The following is a 25,865-nucleotide window of genomic DNA, read 5'->3' as shown; positions in this document are numbered from 1 at the left end:
ATAGCAATGATCTAAAGTTTCTTTCTGCATTAGACGGAGTAATAAGCCTAGAGTAACTATACAGTATACCTAAAACACTGGGGCATCTCCATGGCCTCATGGACAAATACTGTTCTGAGAGCTTGTTAAAAATAATGAGAATAGAACACAAAGCATAGCCCCAGGTGAGCAGAGGGCCATGACATGGGTTACATTCACAGAATGCACTTTGACTTGCAAAAAGGCCCTATCATGAAAGTGGCATGTATGCTGGGGAAAGGAGAGTTAAAGAAAAAGAAACATGTTTTGATTCATCAGTAAACTTTACTAAATTTTACAATTTGAAAGTAAGTAGGCCAACCATAAAAATTTATTTTAAAAGACCCCCTGTCTTGAAAAATAGGATGAGAATTTAATTAATATTAATTTGCTCTACTTTTGTTGAATAGATAAGAATAGCAAAATCACAGTTTATGCTAACTAGGGTAATCTAAAATGTATATGAAAAGTTCAAATAGCAAAAGGAGAGAAAGGGGGAAATGTAGAGAAATATTCTAGGAAAAATTAGGTCAATTCATAGATATAAAAAGGTTCTGCTATTGACAATATTATAACTCACTGAAATTAAAATTAGTGGTAGAGAAGATTTATTAAATATCAAAACTGTACATAATAAATCATAAAGACTTAAAACAGATAATTTGTTTCTAAAATTTTAAATAATATATAAATATTTAATTTAGTTTATATTTTGTTACTTTGGGTATGCCTTATCATAAACAAGAAATGTATTATTATTCCACATTTAAAATAATTGGAAAATGAAATTCAGAGTATTAGTATGTTTTGCTTATGATCATAAGATATATAAATGAAAACAGAATACAGTAGACTCCTAGATTTTATTAACAGTTATCCCTGAGAGAGGAATCATAGCAAATTCATGATACAAGAGGAAGACAGTGAAAGAAGAAAAAGAAAAGAGAGAGTGTGCAATGAAATATTAAAGTTATTACTAATTAATTCCATCTGATAAAAGGGAAAATAGGTTAAAATAAAATGTATCGGTTTGAACTTTGTAAGGATAATTTTGACTTTAAAATAATATCATATTATTTTCTACAGAAAAAAATTTATCTCTAGGAATTCTTGATTTGGCAATTTTAATAAATTTTAAATAAATATCCTTTTAAATACATATCCTTTTCCAGGATTTCAAGTAAAGTCATGCTGCAATGAGATGAGAATCCTCCATGATATTTTGATATAATTTCCCTTAATTTGGACTCTGTTAAATAGTGATATCTACATACATTTCTCTAGGTATTCATATATATGTACATACACACACATAAGTGTATATGCATATGCACTTGAGTGTATACACATAAGTCTGCACATACATACATACATATTCATAGTACACTGTACATATTGGTATTTGAAGGAGTTATCAGTCAGGAGTAGGAAATTACAGTACTTAGTCTCTAAAAATGTTTAGTATTCCAATGCCCTGTTATTTTAAAAGCTCTTTTTCATATTCTAAGTTTTATTGACAGGAAGCCAGCATTTTCATTAAGATAAATATACTTAAAGCACCCTATCTGACTTAGGATATGTATATAAACCACAGAGACATACTTCTTCCTATGATTGGAACCCAGGGGAAATTAGTTTGTGTAATGATGTTACATACATCTTCATTTTCTGCTTCAGATTTCCATCTTCCCTGTCAGGTATCAGAGGTAAAAATTCTCAAACTGGCTCAGTGACAGAATGCCTTTCATTGTGAGAGGCATGAAAATGTTTCCACGACTGACATTTATGCTGACAGAGCATGAAGATCAACTGTTTTTTTCCCCAGATTAGTGATCTCACCCAAATCCCCAACCTGTTTCTGCAATCCCATAAACAAGCCTCATCTTTAACATTGACCTCAGGAGATAATTTAAGCTGGCATAGTCCTTTTACCTAGACAAGATCGTCAGGCCGTTGTTTCTATTTTAATTAAAAATCTTCAGACTTGGACTTACAATACTAACTTTGAGTTAGATTTGTTTTGAAATCTTGGGTTAGAAAATATAAATTGTGAAAATTTCTTATATCATTAGATTTATTAATATTGATTCAAATTGTTGAGTATGAGGCATCAAATGATTTATCATGGAGACAAACATCAAAAGAACATTATTATTCTGAGAGAATAATATATTTTAACCAGAGTTCAAAAAGGTGTGTGACATAAGAAAGGAGTAAAGATTCATTAATGCTATTATGGGCAGAATGTACAACAATGTGTATAACAGTGTTAGATTGCTTACTTGATTCCAAGGGACTCAGAAGAGTTGAGTAAAATTATTTCCTCGTTTTTTCCAAGTATAAAATGAAGTTTCACTTAGAAGTTCAAGCTTTCAGCATTAAGATTACTTGATCTGATATTCTCTGAACTCTGTGATGTGCAGATTAACATTTTTGATCTGCGCTGAAAAGCAAAAAAGAGGACAATCAAATGCTAATGACTATTAGGTCCCTGAAAGCTGAGGTTATCATAGTGTACCTCCAGTGGGGAAAAAGGACACATAATATCCATTCTTTTCATGAATGACTCTTTATTAATGCTGTCAGGACTTATTTAAATGAGAGCATAACACTAATAGGATTAAGTATCATTTGACTTTATTCAGAAACCTGGTTAGTATTCATAGTTCAAAAATGGTTGATATTAAATATACCTGTTATTAATAGTTCCACATGAAATAATATGTGCTGGATGCTTTATATTGCTCAATTCTAGAGTATCAATTTATAAATTCATAAATGTTTATAAATCGAAACTCTCAAAAACAAATTCATTTCTACATCTGATTAATTTTTCACATTGTTCACCTTAACATAATATTAACAACTAACTATAACAAGCACTGTTAAATTTTGTTAATTTTAGGTTTAGACTTATCAGTCCATTATTCCACTACTTACATTTCTAACTAATAATTTTTTCATCGCTTACTTTTATGGCTGCCAAAGGTAATAACTTAAAACTGAAGATAAAATATATTTAAACAAAACAAAATTAATTGATATGGAACTTATATAACATTGCATTTGGTTACTCAGATTGAGCTGCTTTTCATAATTCTGGTTAATGCTAATAATCTAAGATAATCAATGTTTAAGGTGTATAATTTGCTTGGCATAATTTTTTCTTTTTTGTCTACACAATTTGCTACTGAAAATAATGATGAGTATCTTATTAGGTGTTGGGGAAACACCCTTTTAGTAACTGAAATATAATATTTTAATCTTAGATTTAAAAAAAATAATGAGTGGGTAAAGTTTTTATATCAGAGGTGATAATAATACCTTTATCACAAGTGATGTTCAAAACAATAAGATCATTCTGGGGAAAACTTTAGCATAAACTTTTATCAAGCTCTGTAGACTTGGATCAGTTTTGATGAATATTTTTCTGTAGCTAAAAATATAAAAAGAAACATAGTTCCCATTTAAAAACAAAATACTACAGGAATTAATATTCTCTCATCTTCATAAAATTAATAAACTGTGGTAAATAAATCAGTAGATAATATAATAGATCACATTGATTATTTTGATCACATGTTAAATTTTACTAGACTTTTGTTGAAGTCTTTTAGTTTCCTGATGCAAGTAGAAGTTACTGGAGGAAGGCCAATATTGAGTTTAATTAAATTACATAACTCAGCCTAATTTTCTTAACTATTTAAAAATGTTCTTTACTAATTGATTTTTCTTGTACAGATTATATGTTCACTAATCTTATTCCACACATATATTACAAAGTGTTTTGTCCATAAAAATGCTAGATATTCATTACTAGAGAGCTAACTACAACAAAACAAAGCACACACAAACACACATACACACAAAGATGTATATTCCAGCAATAAAATGTTGCAAATATAGCTGTTCATATATTTCTCATTTGATATGATATGTAGGAGATAATTCTAGATATATAATTATTAGATATCTGTTGCTTAGTTTTTAATAAATTGGAAGAATGTTTAGTGCTATTATATTTTAATTGCTGCATGCATATACCTTTATATTTGTAGGAAAAGAAAAGTAGTGTGAACTTACATAACAGGAAAACAACTATTAGAATAGTGTGAACTTTGCATTATTAAATGAAATGAAAAACTTTAGTACTACAGTTCTTCAGATTATCCAACTAAATTTAAGCTTTTGTTGTTGTTGTTGTTGTTTCACTAGGGATTGAACCTAGGAACTCTTAACCATTGAACCATATTCCTGGCTCTTTATTTTGAATTTCTGCTGAGGGCCTCACTAAGTTGCTGAGTCTAGTCTTGAAATTGCAATCTTCCTTTATCAAGCCCCAGAGTCCCTGGGATTATGGGTGTGTACCACCGTGCCCCACTAACTTGTTTCTAAATCTCCTATAATCTGAGATCTTATGTAGAGAATTGTGATGAACATTTCTCACCCTTTTGCTTATTTTATATATAAAAGTCTATCATCAGAATCTTCTCGAATAGAATGAAGTAAAATTGTTAATAATGGAAAGCTGTTCTATTATTTTGTCTTAGTTGTAACAGGAACTGACTACGAACATTTTAGTCTTAATTCCCATCATCAATATTTAACAGAAATTTAATGAGTGACCAACATACAAAGTCTTAAGGGATAAAAATATCTTTGAAAAATAGCCACTTTCCCCAAGGAGCTTAATAATAGGCATTATTGTGAATGTTTTTATACTAATGATAGTAAGCAGAAAAAAACCCATTTATTATATTAAAAGAACATTTTACCTTGAATTGTTAATGCAGCCATTAAGAACAAGGGATTATTTTAAGTCTTTATATTCACAGAAATATAAAAGTCTACTTTTAGGAGATGTTTACCAAGAATATTCCAGTAATTTATGGCATTCTATTTAGTTACTGGGTCTGCAATTATGGCAATGACATTTTTGCCAACATTTCTCTGCAAAATCTCTTTCAGACCAGAAGTAAAACATTTGGATGACAACACTAATTCCTGAGTTAGTGGTAGTAATTATATGAGTTTTTATAATCTTAATTCTAAAACTTGGTATATTTGCTTACAATTTCCCTCCTATTTAATAAAGAAAATGAAAATTAATTTAATAAGCATAAGAATTGATGAAATAAGAAAAATCCATAAGATTTCCTGAGTGCCTTGAAGAAAAGTGTTCTATATACAATACTTATTTGTTTTACTGTATAATTTAGGATTGTAGTCTTTCCCAATTTTTCCAAGACCTGATGCTTTCTACTCTTTAAAAAGCTCATTTTATAACCTAAACTTAGTATTTCATACATATTTTATGATGTGTACAGAGAAGAATATGACTGCATTATTCTATTTCTCAATCAATGCCACTGGCTCCACATTTACTTCTGGAACTAGTTCAATTAAAAATGTCTTCCATTTACCTTCTTTAGCTTATCTCTTGAATCAGATGTCTCCTTTTCATTTTTCTCTGCTTCCTCCTGGCCCTCCATATGACTGTGATACTGCTAATATGAGTACTTTCTCATATACTGCTTCTACCATCTGGAATTGCTTTATTTACATCTCATTCATATGCCATTTTTTCAAAAAAATCAATTTCATTTCTTGTCTTTTCTTTTTTCATGCTGAGAACTTTTGTGTTTTCCTATCCCTTTTCTATCATGGTTGTCTTTTTGCAGTGGATTTTTTTGAAAAGAGCTCAAACATCATATTTATCATTAATCATTCTAAATGAAATACATTTTAAATAACATTTTCAAGCAGGAGATTTGTTTAAATAAGCTTTTCATATAAATTAGTGTTTCTTCCTGGTCTATGAGAGGTCCAAGATAACCTCTGAAGACAAGCATTGGGGAAACATAACAGAATAAATAGCCTGATCCCTAAGGACAATGTAACAAGGAAGTATTTGTTGTCAGTAATGAAAATTAAAAAGTAAATGGTTAACAGAATAAAATGGTAGTCTAAGTAATCCAGGGATGCATAAATTAAAAAAAAAATTTAATGGATTATAAATAAATTAAGAAGTATAGACTTTACAGATTACTTTTATTTGAATATAATGCTTTATTTAAATCACTGCATGGTTACATCAATTAATATGAAAGTTCACGTAGATATCATGTTTAGTTACAATCTAATGAATATTCAATTAACTTCCAGAAATTAAAATATCATAAATAAATAAATAAATATAAAATGAGGGCTAGTTATGATGTTTGAATAAACAATAAGATTATAAGATTGCTGTGTAGAATATTTCATACTCTATTAAGTGATCTCACACTGCTTTTTCTCTGAGGACTTACATATTTAACAGATTTTATGTATTTTCAGAGGCATTTAGATCTTTTAATTTTACCATGAGGAATTTTATCTTAAGTTATCAACTACAGCCATATCTCCATGAAACATATTGTTTATCCAGATTGCAAATCCAGTATAGAACTATCCATGTTGAAAAAGTAGCAACGACCAGAACCATAGCTTTACCACTTGAGAGCTACAGCTATATCCCCAGCATATTGAGACAGGGTCTGGCTAAATTCCTGAGCCTGCCCTAGACTTTGTGATCTTCGGGTTTTAGCTACCCAAGTCCTCACTGGCGGGAGGTTATATGGTTCTTAATTGGAACATTGTTGGCTGGCTTCTGTATGGACTCCATCTGCAGGTTTTAGTATTTTAAATATTTCTCTGAAATCTATTTTTTCCAAAAATCCTGACATGAGTTTTGCTGGTATACCAAGGTGAATGAAGTTTTACTTTAGACCTTCAAATGATGTTTAAGATAAAATTCCTAACTGGTATAATGAAAGAATTTTTATTGAACTGAAACTTTCACACAGAAAACTTACGTATTTACATGTAAAATATCCAGGTCAATAAAACTGAGGTTTAAATACCTTAAGCTCTTGGAAATTTGATTTTTAGAATTATTTACTTAATAGATAAGACTTCAAGAGCTGTATTCATCTAATACAATTATACTATGGATAATTTAAGTAATTTCAAATTCTTTACTATGTCTTTTGAAGATGCTTTATAGTTAATAATCTCAGTGGCAGAGCACTTTCCTTGCACATTTAAGGCACTTGGTTCTATCCTCAGAACCACATAAAAATGAATAAACAAAATAAAGATAAAGCATATATTTATAGTTAAAAATATTTTTAATTTGTAGATTAAAATATCATTTGTGTACTGTACAAATATTTGTGTATACATTTTACCTCTATTTTATCCTCATTTGATTTTGTGTTATCTACTCGAATTTCATGAAATGAAGATGACCATATAATTTATCCTACAATCCAGGACAATTTTAAAATTATAGTTAAATGGGGATAACCAGAATATATAGTCATACCATTTAAAAACCTAAAATTTGTAGACCAGTTTCTTCTTTTCCATTTTACATTCCATTCCCTTTTATTCCTGAAATTCTTATTTACCTTGAGTCAGAGAGCTGCCATTTTCTTCATGACAGCAATATAGTCAACTATTACTTGCACAAATTCAAGCTGCACTCTTGTTTCATTTATCTGAACAACTCGCAGGCTGACAGCTCAGCTGGCAAAAGATTAGCTTGTGAAGAATTATATGGCAGCACACAGGCTGTCATCAAATTTATACTGGGTGAATCCTTTTCTGAACTGGCATTGTTCATATTATGTAGTATTCATTAAAGATAAGTAGTCAAGAAAATTACATGGAAAACAGATTTCATTGCACTAAGAATTCCTTTAATTTAGGACATAAGATTTCCATTTTCTTCATCATTATTCAAATATATGCAGACCATCTATTATTTGCTTCCATGCACTGACCCACAAAAAGTAGGAGGGATTAGACTTCTGGCCAAGATTCTAAATAATGAAAGCTTTTTGAAATTAAATGTGTTATTGAATTTCTCTTCTACACATTTTTCTCTAAATAGTCATTTGTCTGGAGGCCATTTGAGTATAGCCTGAAGAGAGGATGAGCTTCATAACTGCTTGAACATCTTTCCAAAATAGGCATTAGGTTGTGGATAGAAGAACTTTTGAGTATTTTCTGAGGAGAGGAATGGTGAATTTATCTGCTTGGACATATTCTTCATAAATATTTATAATAAAACAGTTTATATTTTTCTTTGTTATACTGGTTTGAGAATAATTGATACCATCAATACATGATTAAATTTGTATTTTGTGCCAGATGTGTTGGCACATTCCTATAATCTCAGTGTCTGGGGAGGCTGAGGGAGGAGGATGATGAGATCAAAGCCAGGCTCCACAACAGCAAGGCGTTAAGTGACTCGGTGAACCTCTGTCTTTGAATAAAATACAAAATAGGGCTGGGGATGTCGTTAAGTGGCGGAGTGCCACTGAGTTCAATTCCCAGTACCCCCCCCCCCAAAAAAATTGTATTTTGTTTTCCCCCATTTATCAGCATTACAAAGCATAATATCAACAATAATTAAAAATTATTTTTATATCAGTTGTTTTGTTTTTCTTCATGGAATCTTAGATTTTTCACTCACAGATTTGTATATAATGCCTATATACTATTCTAGTAGAACTAATTACTTTCCCAAAAGAAATTTAAACTTGATCAAAAAAAATACTCTACATAGATTGACTCTTTTAAGCAGGTATGGTGCAGATTTCTATTTTACTTATAAAATATGTATATGAGTGTCACTTATATCTTTTATATGACATTATTCATGAAAAGCTGTGATTAAATAAATTAATAAACAAATTGTAAATATGTTTATTATGAAACTTACCTTTAAATTTTAGCAATAGCTTGAATATTTTAGCATAGTCCTGAATAGAAATAATTTAATGAAATTTAAGTAAGTATCTTGTTAATAGAGTTAATTACAATTGCTACACATGTAAATAATTCTAGTGATAATAAAAATCAATTTAAATAAAAAATGTGATATAGAGCTCAGTTAGCTTGATAATCTTGATAATGGTTTAGAGTACACATTTGATCTTAGAGTAATGATATTATAAAAGACAAATCACTTATTACTAGGTTCCTTAGCTTTATATTATTTTTTTTCTTCTACCTCTTGGTGATTTGCTAAATCACAAACTGGATTTTGATTAGAGAAAAAATCTTTGTCAGAAGTTAAAGTCAGCATTTACTAAATGTTTGTCAGTATACTATCATGGATAGGTTTTGCTGTGGGTTAAAAAATGTAGCCCAGTGTTGTCAGATTTGTGAAAAATTGTGATTTCATTAAATTGGAGTTTGATAATCAAAGCATAATTCCAAAGTCTACCTGCTGAGTGCTGATTTAATGTCTATGCTTCTTTGGGCATGCAAGTGATTTATCATAGTTCCACATAATTCATTCTTTAAAAGCCATAGTCAGTACTTTACTGTTCAATAGTTAATAATTAAATTTGAGTGAATCATATCCCTCCATATTACATTTTATTTTTCTTCAAAATACTTTAAATATTGTTCCTAGTAATTATCTAATTCAGCAAATTTATATCAAAATTCCCAGAAAGCATTCTTTAAAAATATAATTTTTTTGTAAAACTAGATAAGCTTAAATCTTCTTTAAATATGCTTTCCAGTTACTAGTGTGCTTTTGTCATTAGTTTAGATCCATGCTGTAGCATGTTTGTTCTTGGTAACCATTATGTACAGATTATCTGGCAAGGAGGAGCACCTTTACTCTTCTAAAAGGGTAGAAAAGAGCAAATAGGAGTGTTTATTTAGAATAGTAAGGATTTAAAAAAATAATTTGTTCTTTTTAGTTATATATGATAGTAGAGTGTATTTTGACATAGCATATATACAAGGAGTATAACTTCCCATTCTTGTGGTTGTACATGATGTGGAGTTACACTGGTAGTGTATTCACATATGAACATAGGAAAAATGTGTCCAATTCATCCTACTGTCTTTCCCATTCCCATTCCCCCACCCTATCCAGTCCAGTGAACCTCCACTCCTCCCAACCTCCTTCCTATTAGGAGTCAGCATCCACATATCAAAAAGAACATTTGGCCTTGGTTTTTTGGGGGATTGGCTTATTTCACTTAGCATGATAGTCTGCAGTTCCGTCCATTTACTGGCAAACGCAATAATTTCATCCTTCTTTATAGCTGAGTAATGTTCCATTGCATATGTATAACATATTTTCTTTATCCATAGAATAAAAAGTATTTTAAAGGGAATTTCAAAATGAACTTTCTTACATATCAACACAGGACCTACTCCAACAGGCACTAATAAAGAGAATCTTAACAATTTACATTGGTATAAATACACTTCCTTTGAAGATTTTTGGTGGTCTTTCATACATTTCTTTAGGCAATTTTCTTGCAACTATTGGCTGTTTACCAATGCTATAATAACATATAGAGATTTTAGATACCTATGATCTTAGCTTCATCTTTAATTCCCATAAGAAAAGTCTATATATTATACTGTGGCATATAAGATCTTTACATTAATTTTTATTTAGGAATAAATGTACTTTTAATAAGTTTTTGTCACATTGTTCAGTTGTCATTCTTTAATCATAGTAATTTGTTAATACTACAAAATGTTTTGTGGACATTATATTTTGAAATTGCATTTGAAGAACAATTGAAGAGTTGGACATTTATAATTTCTTATATGTATACATATTCTTTCCCACATTTTAAGTTTTTTTTTGTCATCTTTGGTTTTAGATCTGATTGAATAAGAACGTGTATTAGAACCTGATAAAAGTCTTATTTTTAAAACTTTAGTTGAAAACCAAACGTCAGTTGATGAAATCAAAATTTCTTCTGTTCTACACTTAAGTGTTCTGATAATTAAATTAGCAGAACTCACTTAAGTTTGAATATTATATTTACATGTGCATATATTTTTGTCATTTTTATATTTAAGCTGTTGTGTAAAATCTTAAAACTTTTAAGTGATACCTCCTTTGGTCACAAATATAAACCAGTTTGCTTCTCTTCTGCTCTACCATACAAATAATCTAAGTTCAATGCTTCTCCTTCTCAAATCAGTTAATCCATCTTCATTTTCATAAAATCACATATTACTCGTTGGTGACTTCAGAATTTTTAATTATTTTATTAACCACAAGATAAAAAAGGATAATCAAAAATAAATTTAGTTATAGTCTGCTCACTGTCCTAAAAGACTGATGTTTGTGTAAGCTATTCTTATGTATAGATATTATCAGTTTCTCTCTCCATTAGTATTTCTCAGGGTCTTTTCTGGTTATTTGGTGGACTTTAAATATATAATTCCTGTTACATAGAATGCATAATAAAATATGTATTTGGAAATAATGTAGTCTTTTACTTTCAGGTTTGCAATTTTCATTATATTTCTCCAGGGTTTCTCAACCTTGACATTATTGATTTTTGTGAGTAGATAACTTTCTTGTGAGGTAGGGTAGGGTCTGTCTTGTGCCCCATCAACTAGATCACAGTAGTACACTTTTGACCATTTATTACATTCCAAATATGTCTCCAGATGTACCAAATAATAAATTTCCCTGGAGGGAACCATTGCTTTAGCCTATCCTATATATCCTCAGGTAATAAGAGATTTTGTCTTTTATAGAAAGATTTTTGTAACTCTGTGGTGGATTCATGTTGTTTTGAAATCTACCCCCAATCTTCAAATGATTAACATTTTCAAATAAGAAAATATTTCAAAAATTTCAAAATAATAAGTACAATTTGGAGGAATCATGCCTAGGTATCATAAGTGGAATAGTATTAGCACATATAACAAGTCCTTTGATAATAAGAGATTTTCATGAAGTAATAGTGTTTTGCTAAAGTTTGCAAGATTATTATAATTAATTTTAAATGTAGAAGTTACTTTCTTAAGTATTTAATGGAATGGGAACGTAATGCTAAATTATAGAGTCTTCTAAGAGGTGATTCTCTAATTGTAGGTGGGATTTATGTTTCATTAATTTAAAAAATGTTTTTTCTATATTTATTATGTTTTATCATATACCTGCAAAACAATTTTTTTGTTTTTTTAACATTTCTTTTTTAGTGGTAGTTGAACACAATACCTTTATTTTATTTATTTATCTTTATGTGGTGCTGAGGATCGAACCCAGGACCTTGCATGTGCAAGGTGAGCGCTCTACCACTGAACCACAACCCCAGCCCCCCAAACACAGTTTTATTAGCACCAGCAAAATATTATTAAATGAGTCAGTTTCATAAATTGAATATTCATATTAATCAAATATAAGTGTCCTTTGCTAACCTGGTTTCTAGTCTTAAAATAAAATTTGGAGAGGAGAAAACTGATACAAATATGAGTAAATTTGTTTGTATATGTGTAAAATGATTGTAGCTCAGAAAGTAAAGAAAAGATTGTTCTTTTCATAAGTAAAATCATTATTTTTAATTTGATTTAATGGTTGTATAATAGTTACAATAAATATCAAAATAATAAATTTTGAAAAAAACTCTTAAATTGTTAATATGGATAAGAAGTGATTAAATTAACCTCTATTAGAATTAGGCGAACTCTAGATAGGGCAGAGTTCTTGGGAGGGGGCATGGGGTTATAAATGATGGTGGAATGTGATGATCATTATTATCCAAAGTGCATGTATAAAGACATAAATTGGTGTGAATATACTTTGTATACAGCCAGAAATATGAAAAATTGGGCTCTATATGTATAATAAGAATTGTAATATATTCTGCTGTCATATATAAATAAAAGAAGAATAAGACAGACATATGACCATATATATAATTACACTACTGGTGTGACTAAGTACCATTTACAGCCAGAAGAATGAGAAGTTATGATCCATTTGTGTACATGTGTCAAAATGCAATCTACTGTCATATATAACTAACTAGAACAAATAAAAAATATGTTTTAAAAAATCCAATAATAAAAAAAGAATTAGGTGAATTGAAAAAAAAATTCAAGTTTCAGTATATAAATGAAACATAAATGTAAACTTTGGGTAAGTTAGAACAAATATGTCTACCTTGTTTAAATAACCACTTATTAAGCTAATATTTTATTACTGGCTTTATTTATGAAAAGCCACTTCTAGTTCATGAATTTACAGTTTTTTTTTCATTTAGTATTATGGCTTATGAAAAATATTTTGACTGTATTTCCATAATCATTTTTATGTAAATGACACTAGTCATTGACAATGTCCCTGCATAAATGAGCAGACTGGAACCTCTTTGGTTAGCCCTACCTCTGCTTGAGTCTATAAAGAGCTTATTAGTTGTATATGAATGGAAATTTTAGTTGTTTGATTAGACTACATACTTGCTAGATATTACACTATGAAAATACTAGTTCTATTTTCAAGGTGTCATTTTAATTAATTTTGGAGAAATTTCAGAAACATTACTATTATCTTGGTGGTTAGATATTATAGTGTATTGAGAACCTTATTAAAGAGTTATTAATTGAACCTAAGGAAAAAAATGAAACACTGGTGTTCTAGAATCATTGTATGTCCTAATTCAAACTGATCTCAAACATAAATCACTCCTAGCATCACTGCCATGGAGCATAGTATTTTATGTTATTCAATACTTCTAACATTTGAGTAGGTTTAAGTCTCCTTAAATATATAAACAGTAGTTACGCTTCTAGAATTCTGATAGCATTTTTCTTATTAAGAAGTTGTTTTAAGAAGAATCAGATATAATTAAGGTTTAGAAATCATCTTAGAAGACATGGCACTTCCTTCTAAAACAGACTGAGACAACATTCAGACAAATGGAAATGAATTACAATTCACTCTTTTGTAATTTATTTGTTCTAATTTGTTATACATGACAGCAGAATGCATTTTAATTCATAGTACACAAATGGAGCACAATTTTTCATTTCTTTGGTTATACACAAAGTAGAGTCACACCATTCATGTCTTTATATGCGTACCTAAGGTAATGATGACTATCTCATTTCATCATCTTTTCTACCCCCATGGCCCTTCCTTCCCCTCCCTCCCCTTTGCCCTATCCAAATTTCCTCCATTCCTCCATACTCCCCACCCCATTATGGATCAGCATCCACTTATCAGAGAAAACATTTGACCTCTGGTTTTTTGGGATGGGCTTACGACACTTAGCATGATATTCTCCAGCTCCATCCATTTACCTGCAAATACCATGATTTTATTATCTTTTAATGCTGAGTAACATTCCATTGGGTATATATACCACAGTTTCTTTATTCATCTTTATTGAAATAGACATGGGTCACGTAAGTTGCTTTTCACCTCAAGAGGGGTCAGAGCTAACTGGGTAGGGATTGGATTATCATAATTATTCTGAACACAAATGACCTTACCTGACACTTTCTCTGACTTAGTGGACAAGGGTCTCCTCTCTGTACATGGCCTGGTATTGTTTGTCCTGAACATTCTCTTTTTTTTTTTCCCTATCATTCTGTATCCTGGATGCATATAATAACTCTCCCATGCTCTCTATTTCTTGACTAATTTTATCTTCAACAAAAAGAATATTGAGTTTGAAATCAAGATTGATAAAAAGACACATCTATATTCCCAATCCTCCACTTTTCTGGGAAAAAATACTCTTTGATCTGTTTGAAACATGCATGGGAGAAAAGACATAGGTTTACCGTGCCTCCTATGCACACTTGTGGGAAATCTGAATGTACATGCTAGACTACAGCCTTCTTCTTGGAAAAAAAAAAAAAAAACAGATAACTTAGAAATCATAAGATTTTGATTCATATATGTAAATAATATTTTAGCATCTTATAATTATTCTGAAAGGCCCTTCCAACCCCACTATTAATCATCCTCCTTATATCAGAGGAAAAAATTCGGCTTTTGGTTTTTGGGGATTGGCTAACTTCATTTAGCATTATATTCTCTAACTCCATTAATTTACCTGCAAACCTCATGCTTTTATTCTCTTTTATTACTGAAGTAATATTCCATTGTGTATGTATACTACATTTTTTTATCCATTCATCTACTACTAAAGGTCATTAGGTTGGTTCCACAGTTTAGCTATTGTGAATTGTGCTACTGTAAACATTGATGTGTGCTGTTTTTAAGTCCGTTGGGTGTAGACCAAGGAGTGGGATAGCTGGGTCAAATGTCGGTTCCATTCACAGTTTTCCAAGGAATGACCATACTGCTCTCCATATTGGCTGCACCATTTTGCAGTTCCACCAGCAATGTACCAGTGTGCTTTTTTCCCCACATCCTTGCCAACACTTATTGTTGTTTATATTCTTAATAGCTGCTATTCTGACGGGAGGGAGATGAAATATTTGAATAGTTTTGATTTGCATTTCTCTAATTAAAATATTTTTTAGTTGTTGATGTACCTTTATTTATTTTTATTTATTTATATGTGGTGCTGAGGACCGAACTCAGTGCCTCACACATGTGGGCAAGTGCTCTGCCACTGAGCCACAACCCCAGCCTCATTAAGTAGTTGCTTTTTTAAAAGAAAAATCTACAAATTGTGAAATATATTTTGTTAACTACTGATACTGAATTCCATTTTGAGAATTTAAGTAATATTAATATATTGACAAGCAAGCAAAACCTATTCATGAGCCCTCATTATTTTAAGTGATATTTCATTTTTTATCACAAAATATTACTTCTTAGGGATAGGGAAGAAACTTTTTTGTTGGTTGCTCAATGTTCTGGAATAAGGAAACAAGGGTTTTGTTTGATTGGTTTTGTTTTTGCTCTAATTTGAAAAGTAATTACCTGATAATTATCTTATGCAGAGAATTATCCATAGTAAAGAGTTCTTGCCAACATCAAAAAAGCCTACATTTGGGCTGGGGTTGTGGCTCAAGCGGTAAGGAGCTCGCCTGGCATGCGTGCAGACTGGGTTTGATCCTCAGCGCCACATACAAACGAAGATGTTGTGTCTGCCGAAAACTAAAAAAATAAAATAAAATATTTTAAAAAGCCTACCTTTTTAAAGGTAGCTGTAGTTTAGTGGAAAACCATTGAACTCATAGTTAAACCACTTGGCTGAAAAACTTGAGTCTGTAATAAACTCATTTAGTAATCATGGGCAATTCACCTAATTTCCTTGAGTCTCAGAGTCCCTTTTGTAAAAGGAAAAGTAAGCTTAGATATTGCTTAAAGTATATTCTAATATATTATGTTCAGTGATTCAATATATCATGGATCAGTATCATAAAGTAAGAAAACAATGGAAAAATATTAAAATTAGGTTGGTTTGTGATTAATCAAGCAGTAGCCAAAGCTCAGAAATAAATTCTTAGTCTTTCAACCAGTATTCCTAGATGTACAGAGTAAACAGCGTTTATTTAATCAGTTTTAGAATTCAACCTCTTTGGAACTATTTTTAGTACTTACTGGCACTCTATGTATTTTCTGGGCAACTGTACCAGATTTATAGCTCTGAAAGTGCTGTGTTATTTATTACCTTTCAATAGGCAATGAAGTGGTGTCTTGCACATGGTTATGTCAAAAATATTAAAGTTTACTACAGTGATTCAGGTAATTCTTTCCCAGAACAATAAGCAAAAAATATAGCTTTTTATTTGGCAACAAATATCCTTTACTTTTTTTCAAAAGAAAAAAAATGTGTCTCTTGGGAGTTTTATATCCAGCATTAATTTTCTTTTCTTAGATTACAAAATTCCTACAAAGAATTAAATATCAGACAGGCTTAAGATTTTGCTTATTATTTTGGTTTTGTCCTACGTTTTTCAACCCCAAAGCTCATTTTTAAATTTTGGAATAAATATCAATCACCAGAGTTTTGCAATAGATCAGATTATTAGAAATTTCATAATTTTTTTCTTGACCATAACTGAAATTGGTAATTTTGTGTACTTGAGATCAAGGTAGTTTATGATATCAGAATCCCAAGTCAACATACCCTGTGTAAATGAATCTTGTGTTCCATTAAAATGGTATTTTATTTGTTTCTGAGTTTTTATTCTCTTTTTTGATATATACATATGTTTGACAGGCATAGGGCCTTATATTTTACAAGTATTGCCCTTGTCACATATGACACTTCATATTTGTGATAATTTCTTCTGAAATAAAGATTTACAACTAGATTATAAAATTTTAGTAGCTATTCACACTTTAGCCTTTATTACATTTTTGACAGAAAAATAGTAGTTGTTTCAGAAAATAATTCATAAATTGTTCTCTGGACAGTTATACTAAGGTTAAAGCGAAAAAAAAAAATTCCCTAAGTCAACAATTACAGAGTATTCTAGTGGCTACCTACACTGAGATTTATAAGCAAGAACAATTAAGCACTGCTATTTTTTCTTTTATTTTTTTAAAATAGGAACCATCCTTTTAATGCATACATTTATTAATCAAACAAATGCTTACTGAGTGTGTGCATATATGCCAGATGCTGTGTCCTTAGAAAGTATACATATAAACAAAAATACATGTCATGTTACCCTGTATTCACATCCATTATTAAGGCTTAAATAAATTACCTAGAGATGCGCCCACATGAATGATAACTAGTGATTTCACCAATGGATGAACATTTTAGTGAAATATCAAAGTTTTTCTTAGTATGCCCCTATAAAAAAGAATAACAATAATAACTTTAGATAGGTTTAGAATTTTGGGTACTTATAAGTCAATTATCTGGATTATTTTTTACTTCTTTTTGTATATATCTTAGGTCTTTCTTAAAGTAAGGGAGAAGATGGATTAAGGAACTATACATCTTCTTTTTTCCTTTCTCATTTTTTTCACTAACATGTCCTGATCAAATGAAGGGCAAAGGGCTTTAATTTTTTTCATTGCTAATGTTGGTATTTCAGTTGAGCTAACTACAGTGGGGTAGGACTAATGTTGATTCTCTGTGTTAATTATTCTTCATTTCTCAAGGAGTTGGACAAACCATTCTTGGAACGGTCATTCAATGATTCCAAGCTCATATTGACACCATATTTTACATAAACTTAGATATCTCTCTAAAAGATTTTTGATCCAGAAGAGGTGGTGCACTCCTGTAATTCCAGCAGCTCAGGAGGCTGAGGCAGGAGGATCACAAGTTCGAAGACAGCCTCAGCAATTTAGTGAAGCCCTGAGCAACTTAGAAAGACCCTATCTCAAAATTTAAAAAATAAAAATAAAAGGACTGGCGATGTGTCTCAGTTTTTAGGCACACCTGGATTCGATCACAGATACCAAATATATTTTTGAAAAGTTTAAAAAACAAAGTTTGTTGAAAATTATGTCTCTCATGTATTGTCTCAAATTCCTTGAACAATAAAAGTTTAAATACTTCAACTGGAAAGTCACTGGTTGGGATCTAAATATTTGTGAGGAGGAAGCATTATACATGCAATCACCTACGTGGACATAAAGTTTTCTTGACAAACAAAAACATTGTGGCATCTTGGAACACTATGATCTAATTGAACCTTGTACAATAATGGAAATGTTCTGTTTCTGCTTTCCAACACAGTAGCTATTGAGAACTTAAAATGTGGCTAGTGTAACTAAGAAATGATTTTTCAATTTTATCTAATTTTGATTAATTAAAGTTTAAAGTTAAATACTCCCTTAGAACTAATCAGTATCATATTGAATAGAGCAGTCATAGAAGAAAGAAGAGTAATAGGAACATTATCCATTAGCTGGTGTGTGTGTGTGTGTGTGTGTGTGTGTGTGTGTGTGTGTGTATACATACACTTTAGTATCACCTTGATAATTAGAAAGTTTTGTCTTTTACTACAATTTCAAATAAATAAAAGACAGTGAGTATGCTATTCTTAAAGTTTTCAACCAACATAAACTTACCTGAATTTGCATGGCAAAGCAAAGCCCAACTCAAAATTTGGGCAAACAGAGGATTAATTTTTTAAAATATGAGCAGGAAATACATAAACATAACTTCATAACCTTTACACATTATTTTATGCTATATTTTATATGTTATTTTCCCTTTGTATAACCCAATACCTTATAATCTTCCTTTAGAGCTCTTAATAAAATATAATTTTTTATTAATCTGCTAATATCAATACCATCATTAAGTACTTAGTCATTGATTTGTCTTTCACTTTAGCTAGAATTTAATTCCCATTATGTTAGTAAAATGTTTACTCACCATCATATGTGCCCTGTACTGAGAAGAAGACTCTGACTATGATAGCCACTCAATATTGGCATCTTAAGAATTAACAAAATAGTGTTAAGTACTAGAGATTTTTATGGATTTCAATTTAGAAACTATTTTTTCCATCCATGAATGAGACATCTTGATTTGAGCTCACATAAAAGCCTTTTGTAATAATATTTCAAAAATGTATCATTAATTATGATTAATCACTTCTTTGGGTCAATTTTGATAATGTGTACTGTATTCATATAGGATATTTTTGCCATAAAATTCTACTTTTCTTGAAATATGCCATATTAGAAATAATAGATTCTGGCTTGTTAATTTTTACACTGTAATAGTTAAAACATGAAAAATTTTTCTCTTGTCTATTCAAAGAAAAGTCAGATTATTTATTGTTTTATATTGACAAAATATAAATGGAATGAATGCTCACTTTTTTTATTCATTTAATTGACATATAAAATTATATTGTATCATTTAAAAACAATATAATTACAAGTACACATTGTTTAATTCATATAATTTTTTAAAATCACAATTTACCAAACTGATGATTTAAATTAATATTTCTGATATGCTACCTTAAATTTCATAATAAGCATCTAATGCTTCTACCACAGCATATTGTAGATTTTTTTAGAGAGAGAGAGCAAGAGAGAGAAGAAGAGGTTTTTTAATATTTGTTTTTCAATTTTCAGTGGACACAACATCTTTATTTTATTTTTATGTGGTGCTGAGGATGGAACCCAGCACCCCGAGCATGCCAGGTGAGCGCGTTACCACTTGAGCTACATCTCCAGCCCAAAGCAAATTGTATTTTTATATGTAATTAAAAGTATAAGTGGATCTGAGTCAAAAAGGAAAAATTCCTAAAGTTTGCAGAAATATCTTTAATTCACAAGAGGAAAAAAGATATGTGTAGTAGGTTATTATATTAAATTACATATAAGCAAATATAACAATTAAGTAAAATTTTAAAAGATAATGTGGGACTGGGGATATGGTTCAATGGCAGAGTTCTTGCTTAGCAAGTGTGAGGCCCCAGCTTCAATCCCCAGAACTATAAAACATAAATAATGTGATATGGAATATGTTTATAAACTGACAACCTAGACTAACAGTCCCTGAAAACCTGGTCTTTTATTAACTTCTATTTTATAGGATCTTGTTTAGAGAATGGTATAAAAAACTATGAAAAAATAAAATGTTTCCCTGTTCTTTTATGACAGAGCACCTAAGTGAAAGATCAGTATCTGGCACTTGCCATGTATCATCAACTTTTATGTTAAAAATGTATTAATGAATTAAAATAATTTACTTATATATTTCTGTTTGTTCATATATATATATATATTCTTAAGTCAGTTATTTGATAGGAAGCTTAAGGTTATTTTCCAGTATTTTCTTCATACCCTCCAGTGACTTTAATGTTATTAATTTCTATTCAAATGCTTCAAGTAACACTAGTTAGATCTCTCTTTGAGAGCCAGCCAACATTACTCAGTCAGCTAGCAAGATTTCTATTTGTGTAGGGTTCATCTTACTATAGTTCAGAGATAGCACTCTTTTTTGTGACAGGCCCATATTTTGACTTCATGGGCATAAAGAGAAAATAGGTAGTGCCCCATACTACCTTTTTCAATGTGATATTTTAGCATGTGAGTTTTTGTCCATTGTATTTTTAGTAAGATTTAATAAAATAATATTTAATTGTTAATTCCCAAGATAATTTCATTTTTATAATGTTTCTACAGGAAAATAAATGAAAATTTCTATGCATTTTACCCAAGTTTATATTCTAATCAGAGTTGTATTTTTTCTTTATCTGCCAAAGGTTTTAACTACATTTATATGTTATGTATGCTACTGCCTTGGCTGAGTATTTTATACTTTCTGGTTTCTTTTGGTCATGAAAAGGTATCTTAAACAACTAAATTCAAGTGTAAAAAAAGTTTTAATTCAGTTGGATTGATCATGGGTAATTCGCTTCTAGCTTCATTTATCATGTGCAGTTTAGTGACAATTCTTTTTAAAATTCTATACAAGTTGGGCTGGGGATGTGGCTCAAGCAGTAGCGCACTCACCTGGCATGTGTGCGGCCCAGGTTCGATCCTCAGCACCACATACAAACAAAGATGTCGTGTCTGCCTAAAACTAAAAAAAAAAAAATAAAAATAAATATTAAAAAGTTTTCGGGCTGGGGATGTGGCTCAAGCGGTAGCACGCTCACCTGGCATGCGTGCGGCCCCGGTTCGATCCTCAGCACCACATACAAACAAAGATGTTGTGTCCACCAAAAACTAAAAAATAAATATTAAAAATTCTCTCTGTCTGTCTGTCTGTCTCTCTCTCTCACCTCTCTCTTTAAAAAAAAGTTCTCTCTCTCTCTTTAAAAAAATTCTATACAAGTTTTCCTTTTGAAAATTTCAATAATTTGTATAAAAGGGTTTCATTTATTATCATAAAATCTTACAAACTAAAATTCCTCCAGAATATCTTCTAGAACAACTCTTTAATTTTATAAATACCTGCAACTTTTAAGCCATTGGCTTGTAGTCATAATATTAGTTTATAGGCAGAGTTGAGACTTAGACCCAAAGTTTTCTAACACCTATGAACTTACCTTACTATGTCATGTGATTTAAGAAAATGAAAATTGTTCTAATTACATAAAATAACATAATCTGACTTATATATTATAATTATTATTTTGTTAACATATATTATTTTGTATTAAATAAGTAAAAGTATATTTCATTATGTGTTTTCCAGGGTCAAAATATTTTTGGGCTTGATGTCATAGAGACACCAGAAGGAGACAAGATGCCACAACTGATTGTTCAAAAGGAGTTAGATAGGGAAGAGAAGGATACCTATGTAATGAAAGTAAAGGTTGAAGATGGTGGCTTTCCTCAACGATCCAGTACTGCTATTTTGCAAGTAAGTGTTGCTGATACAAATGACAACCGCCCTGTGTTCAAGGAGAAGGAAATTGAAGTCAGTATACCAGAAAATGCTCCTGTAGGTACTTCAGTGACACAACTCCATGCCACAGATGCTGACATAGGTGAAAATGCCAAGATTCACTTCTATTTCAGCAATCTAGTCTCCAATATTGCCAAGAGATTATTTCACCTTAACACCACCACTGGACTCATCACAGTCAAAGAACCCCTGGATAGAGAAGAATCACCAAGTCATAAGTTACTGGTTTTGGCAAGTGATGGTGGATCAGTGCCAGCAAGAGCAATGGTCCTGGTAAATGTTACAGATATCAATGATAACGTCCCATCAATTGATATAAGATACATTATCAATCCAATCAATGGCACTGTGGTTCTTTCAGAAAATGCTCCACTTAACACCAAAGTTGCTCTCATTACTGTAATGGATAAGGATGCCGACCATAATGGTAGAGTGACATGCTTCACAGATCATGAAGTTCCTTTCAGATTAAGGCCAGTATTCAGTAATCAGTTCCTCCTGGAAACTGCTGCATATCTTGACTATGAGTCCACAAGAGAATATGCCATTAAATTACTGGCCGCAGATGCTGGCAAACCTCCTTTGAATCAGTCATCCATGCTTCTTGTCAAAGTGAAAGATGAAAATGACAATGCTCCTGTTTTCACCCAGCCCTTCATAAGTCTTTCTGTTCCTGAGAATAACTCCCCTGGCACACAGTTAACCAAAATAAGTGCAACAGATGCAGACAGTGGACGTAATGCTGAAATCAGTTACCTTCTAGGTACTGATGCCCCATCTGAATTCAACCTGGATCATCGAACAGGCATTCTGACTGCAGTGAAAAAATTAGATAGAGAAAAACAGGAAAAATATTATTTCACTGTTCTGGCAAAAGATAATGGGATGCCACCATTAATGACTAATGCCACAGTCTTAGTAACCGTCCTTGATCAGAATGATAACAGCCCAATTTTCACCCACAATGAGTACAACTTCTATGTCCCAGAAAACCTTCCAAGACATGGCACAGTAGGACTAATCACCGTAACTGATCCTGATTATGGAGAGAATTCTGCAGTCACTCTCTCCATTTTAGATGTGAATGATGACTTCACCATTGACCCACAGACTGGTGTCATTAGGCCAAATATTTCATTTGATCGAGAAAAACAAGAATCTTACACTTTTTATGTAAAGGCAGAGGATGGTGGTAGGGTATCACGCTCTTCAACTGCAAAAGTAACCATAAATGTAGTTGATGTCAATGACAACAAACCAGTGTTTGTTGTCCCTCCTTCCAACTATTCTTATGAACTGGTTCTCCCATCCACTAATCCAGGCACAGTGGTCTTTAAGGTAGTTGCCATTGACAATGACACTGGAATGAATGCAGAGCTTCGCTACAGCATTGTAGGAGGAAACACAAAGGGACTGTTTGTAATTGACCAAACAACTGGCAACATCACACTGAAGGAGAAATGTGTGGTTGCAGATCTTGGTTTACACAGATTGGTAGTTAAAGCTAAAGACTTAGGACAACCTGATTCTCTCTTCAATGTTGTAATTGTCAATCTGTTTGTGAATGAGACAGTGACCAATGCTACACTCATTCATGAATTGGTGCGCAAAAGCATTGAAGCACCAGCGACCCAAAATATTGAGACAGCTGATACATCCTCACCAACCAGTGACTATGTCAAGATCATGGTTGCCATTGTTGCTGGCACTATAACTGTTATACTAGTGATTTTCATCACTGCTGTAGTAAGATGTCGCCAATCACCACACCTTAAGGCTGCTCAGAAAAACAAGCAGAATTCTGAATGGGTTACTCCAAACCCAGAAAACAGGCAGATGATAATGATGAAGAAAAAGAAGAAGAAGAAGAAGAAGCATGCCCCTAAGAACTTGCTGCTTAACTTTGTCACTATTGAAGAAACAAAGGCAGATGATGCTGACAATGATGGAAACAGTGTCACACTAGACCTTCCCATTGAACTGGAAGAGCAAACCATGGGCAAATACAACTGGGGCACTACGCCTACCACCTTCAAGCCTGACAGCCCTGATTTGGCCCGACACTACAAATCTGCCTCTCCACAGCCAGCTTTCCAGATTCAGCCTGAAACGCCCCTGAATTCAAAGCACCACATCATCCAGGAACTGCCTCTTGATAACACTTTCGTGGCCTGTGATTCCATCTCCAAGTGTTCCTCCAGCAGTTCTGATCCCTACAGTGTTTCTGAGTGCAGCTATCCAGTGACAACCTTCAAGACTCCTGTGTCTGTACACACCAGACCGGTAGGTAATCCCATTTCTAACTGACCTTTCTAAATTTATGTTCTTCTTATTTTCAGTTGATATAGAACTTTACAGAAACTATTGACCTCTAAGAGGGATCAAAACGATCATATTGTATGGAAACATCCAAATAGATACATGAATTGAATTAAGACTGATAGAAAATCAGAATAAAATGAATGTTGATTATAGGAAAAATGGGTGCAGAATCATGATTATAATAGGGGGGCAGTTTTGTCTGTAGATGGCAGTATAAAGCTTTATGCTAGAAAATAGACTGGGAAGCCTCTATAACAAGGGTTATAGCGTTGTCTTCACTACTATTGTGTATTGAGGATCAGAAAGATCTTGGCTAGCTACCATACAATAAAGCTTTTTAGAATCTATTGAACATATTTTAACACTAATGATGTTGGGAATCCCAGTTGCACTTGGAGAAAAGTAATTAAATGGCAGCAAGTTATCCTCCCACCCATATCCCATCAGGCCTACATGTCTCCACAATGAAGAATTTGAAGATTAGGAACTCAAAATTATTTTGGTACAATAAATCTATATTCACACAATATAGCAATAATGGGATTATAAAAACGAAGGATGCTCATTCTCAATTTCAAGCCAGCAACTAAAATTTATATAAGATCTCTATTTTAGATAATCAGTTAAATGTGTACATATTTATGCATGGTATTCAGAGCCCTTCAGAAGACATTCTTAAAAGATAATGCCTTTGGGCTGGGGATGTGGCTCAAGTGGTAGCATGCTTGCCTAGCATGTGTGAGGCACTGGGTTCGATTCTCAGCATCATATAAAAATAAAATTGAGATATTGTGTCCACCTAAAACTAAAAAAAAAAAGAGAGAGAGATATATAATGCCTTTTGGGAAATGGAGTAATTTTTCTTTCTCTAATGTGCAGGAAGGGAAATAAGAGCATATAAAGACCCAAGAAATCTGTGCAAAATAATTTAAAATTCAATTCATTTGTGAAAACAAGCCTACATACAATGCTTTTAAAATTCTATATTCCATAGAACAATGAATACAATTTTTTTCTCAAAGTTCATGAGTATATTAAATCATATAAGTATTGTTGTTTTCTTAATAAAGTGATAGAATTTATCTACGTTTTTCTTTCAAAGTCATACCACATGTTGACTTTATTATTTTGTCTGTGTAGGTCTTAGAAAAGTATTAATCTATTTGAGTAAATAAAGTGATTTGAAAACATATTTAGGTTTAATAAAATGATTGCAATGTGAAAGTCAAAAGAGATTCCCTCTTATCAAAATCTGGAAATATTAAAGAAGTCTTCCAGATTCAAGATAATAGTGCAAATAATTTACTATAATTTTGGAAATTGTTTTAAGAATGGAGATCTTTTGAGGATATACATAGTTAAATAATACAATAACTTGAAACTTTCTTTTTTAGTCACAGAAAATATAAGAAAATATATAGA

The 25,865-nt window shown here is 31.5% G+C and overlaps 1 protein-coding gene across 8 annotated transcripts in view; it reads left to right on the top strand.

The window, feature by feature from the left end:
* Positions 1-25,865, top strand: part of Pcdh11x (protocadherin 11 X-linked) — a 621,240-nt gene that overhangs the window by 3,242 nt on the left and 592,133 nt on the right. For all 8 annotated transcript variants that reach the window (XM_077107263.1, XM_077107262.1, XM_077107260.1 and 5 more), the window contains exon 2: positions 21,909-24,404. In XM_077107263.1, coding sequence (XP_076963378.1) covers positions 21,909-24,404 — 2,496 coding nt within the window. The remainder of the gene's footprint in view (positions 1-21,908; positions 24,405-25,865) is intronic.

This window comes from Callospermophilus lateralis, chromosome X (assembly GCF_048772815.1).
Source record: "Callospermophilus lateralis isolate mCalLat2 chromosome X, mCalLat2.hap1, whole genome shotgun sequence".
Classification (NCBI taxonomy): Eukaryota; Metazoa; Chordata; class Mammalia; order Rodentia; family Sciuridae; genus Callospermophilus; species Callospermophilus lateralis.
Note: the sequence above shows the minus strand (reverse complement) of the source record. Positions and strands in the feature narration are given on the sequence as shown.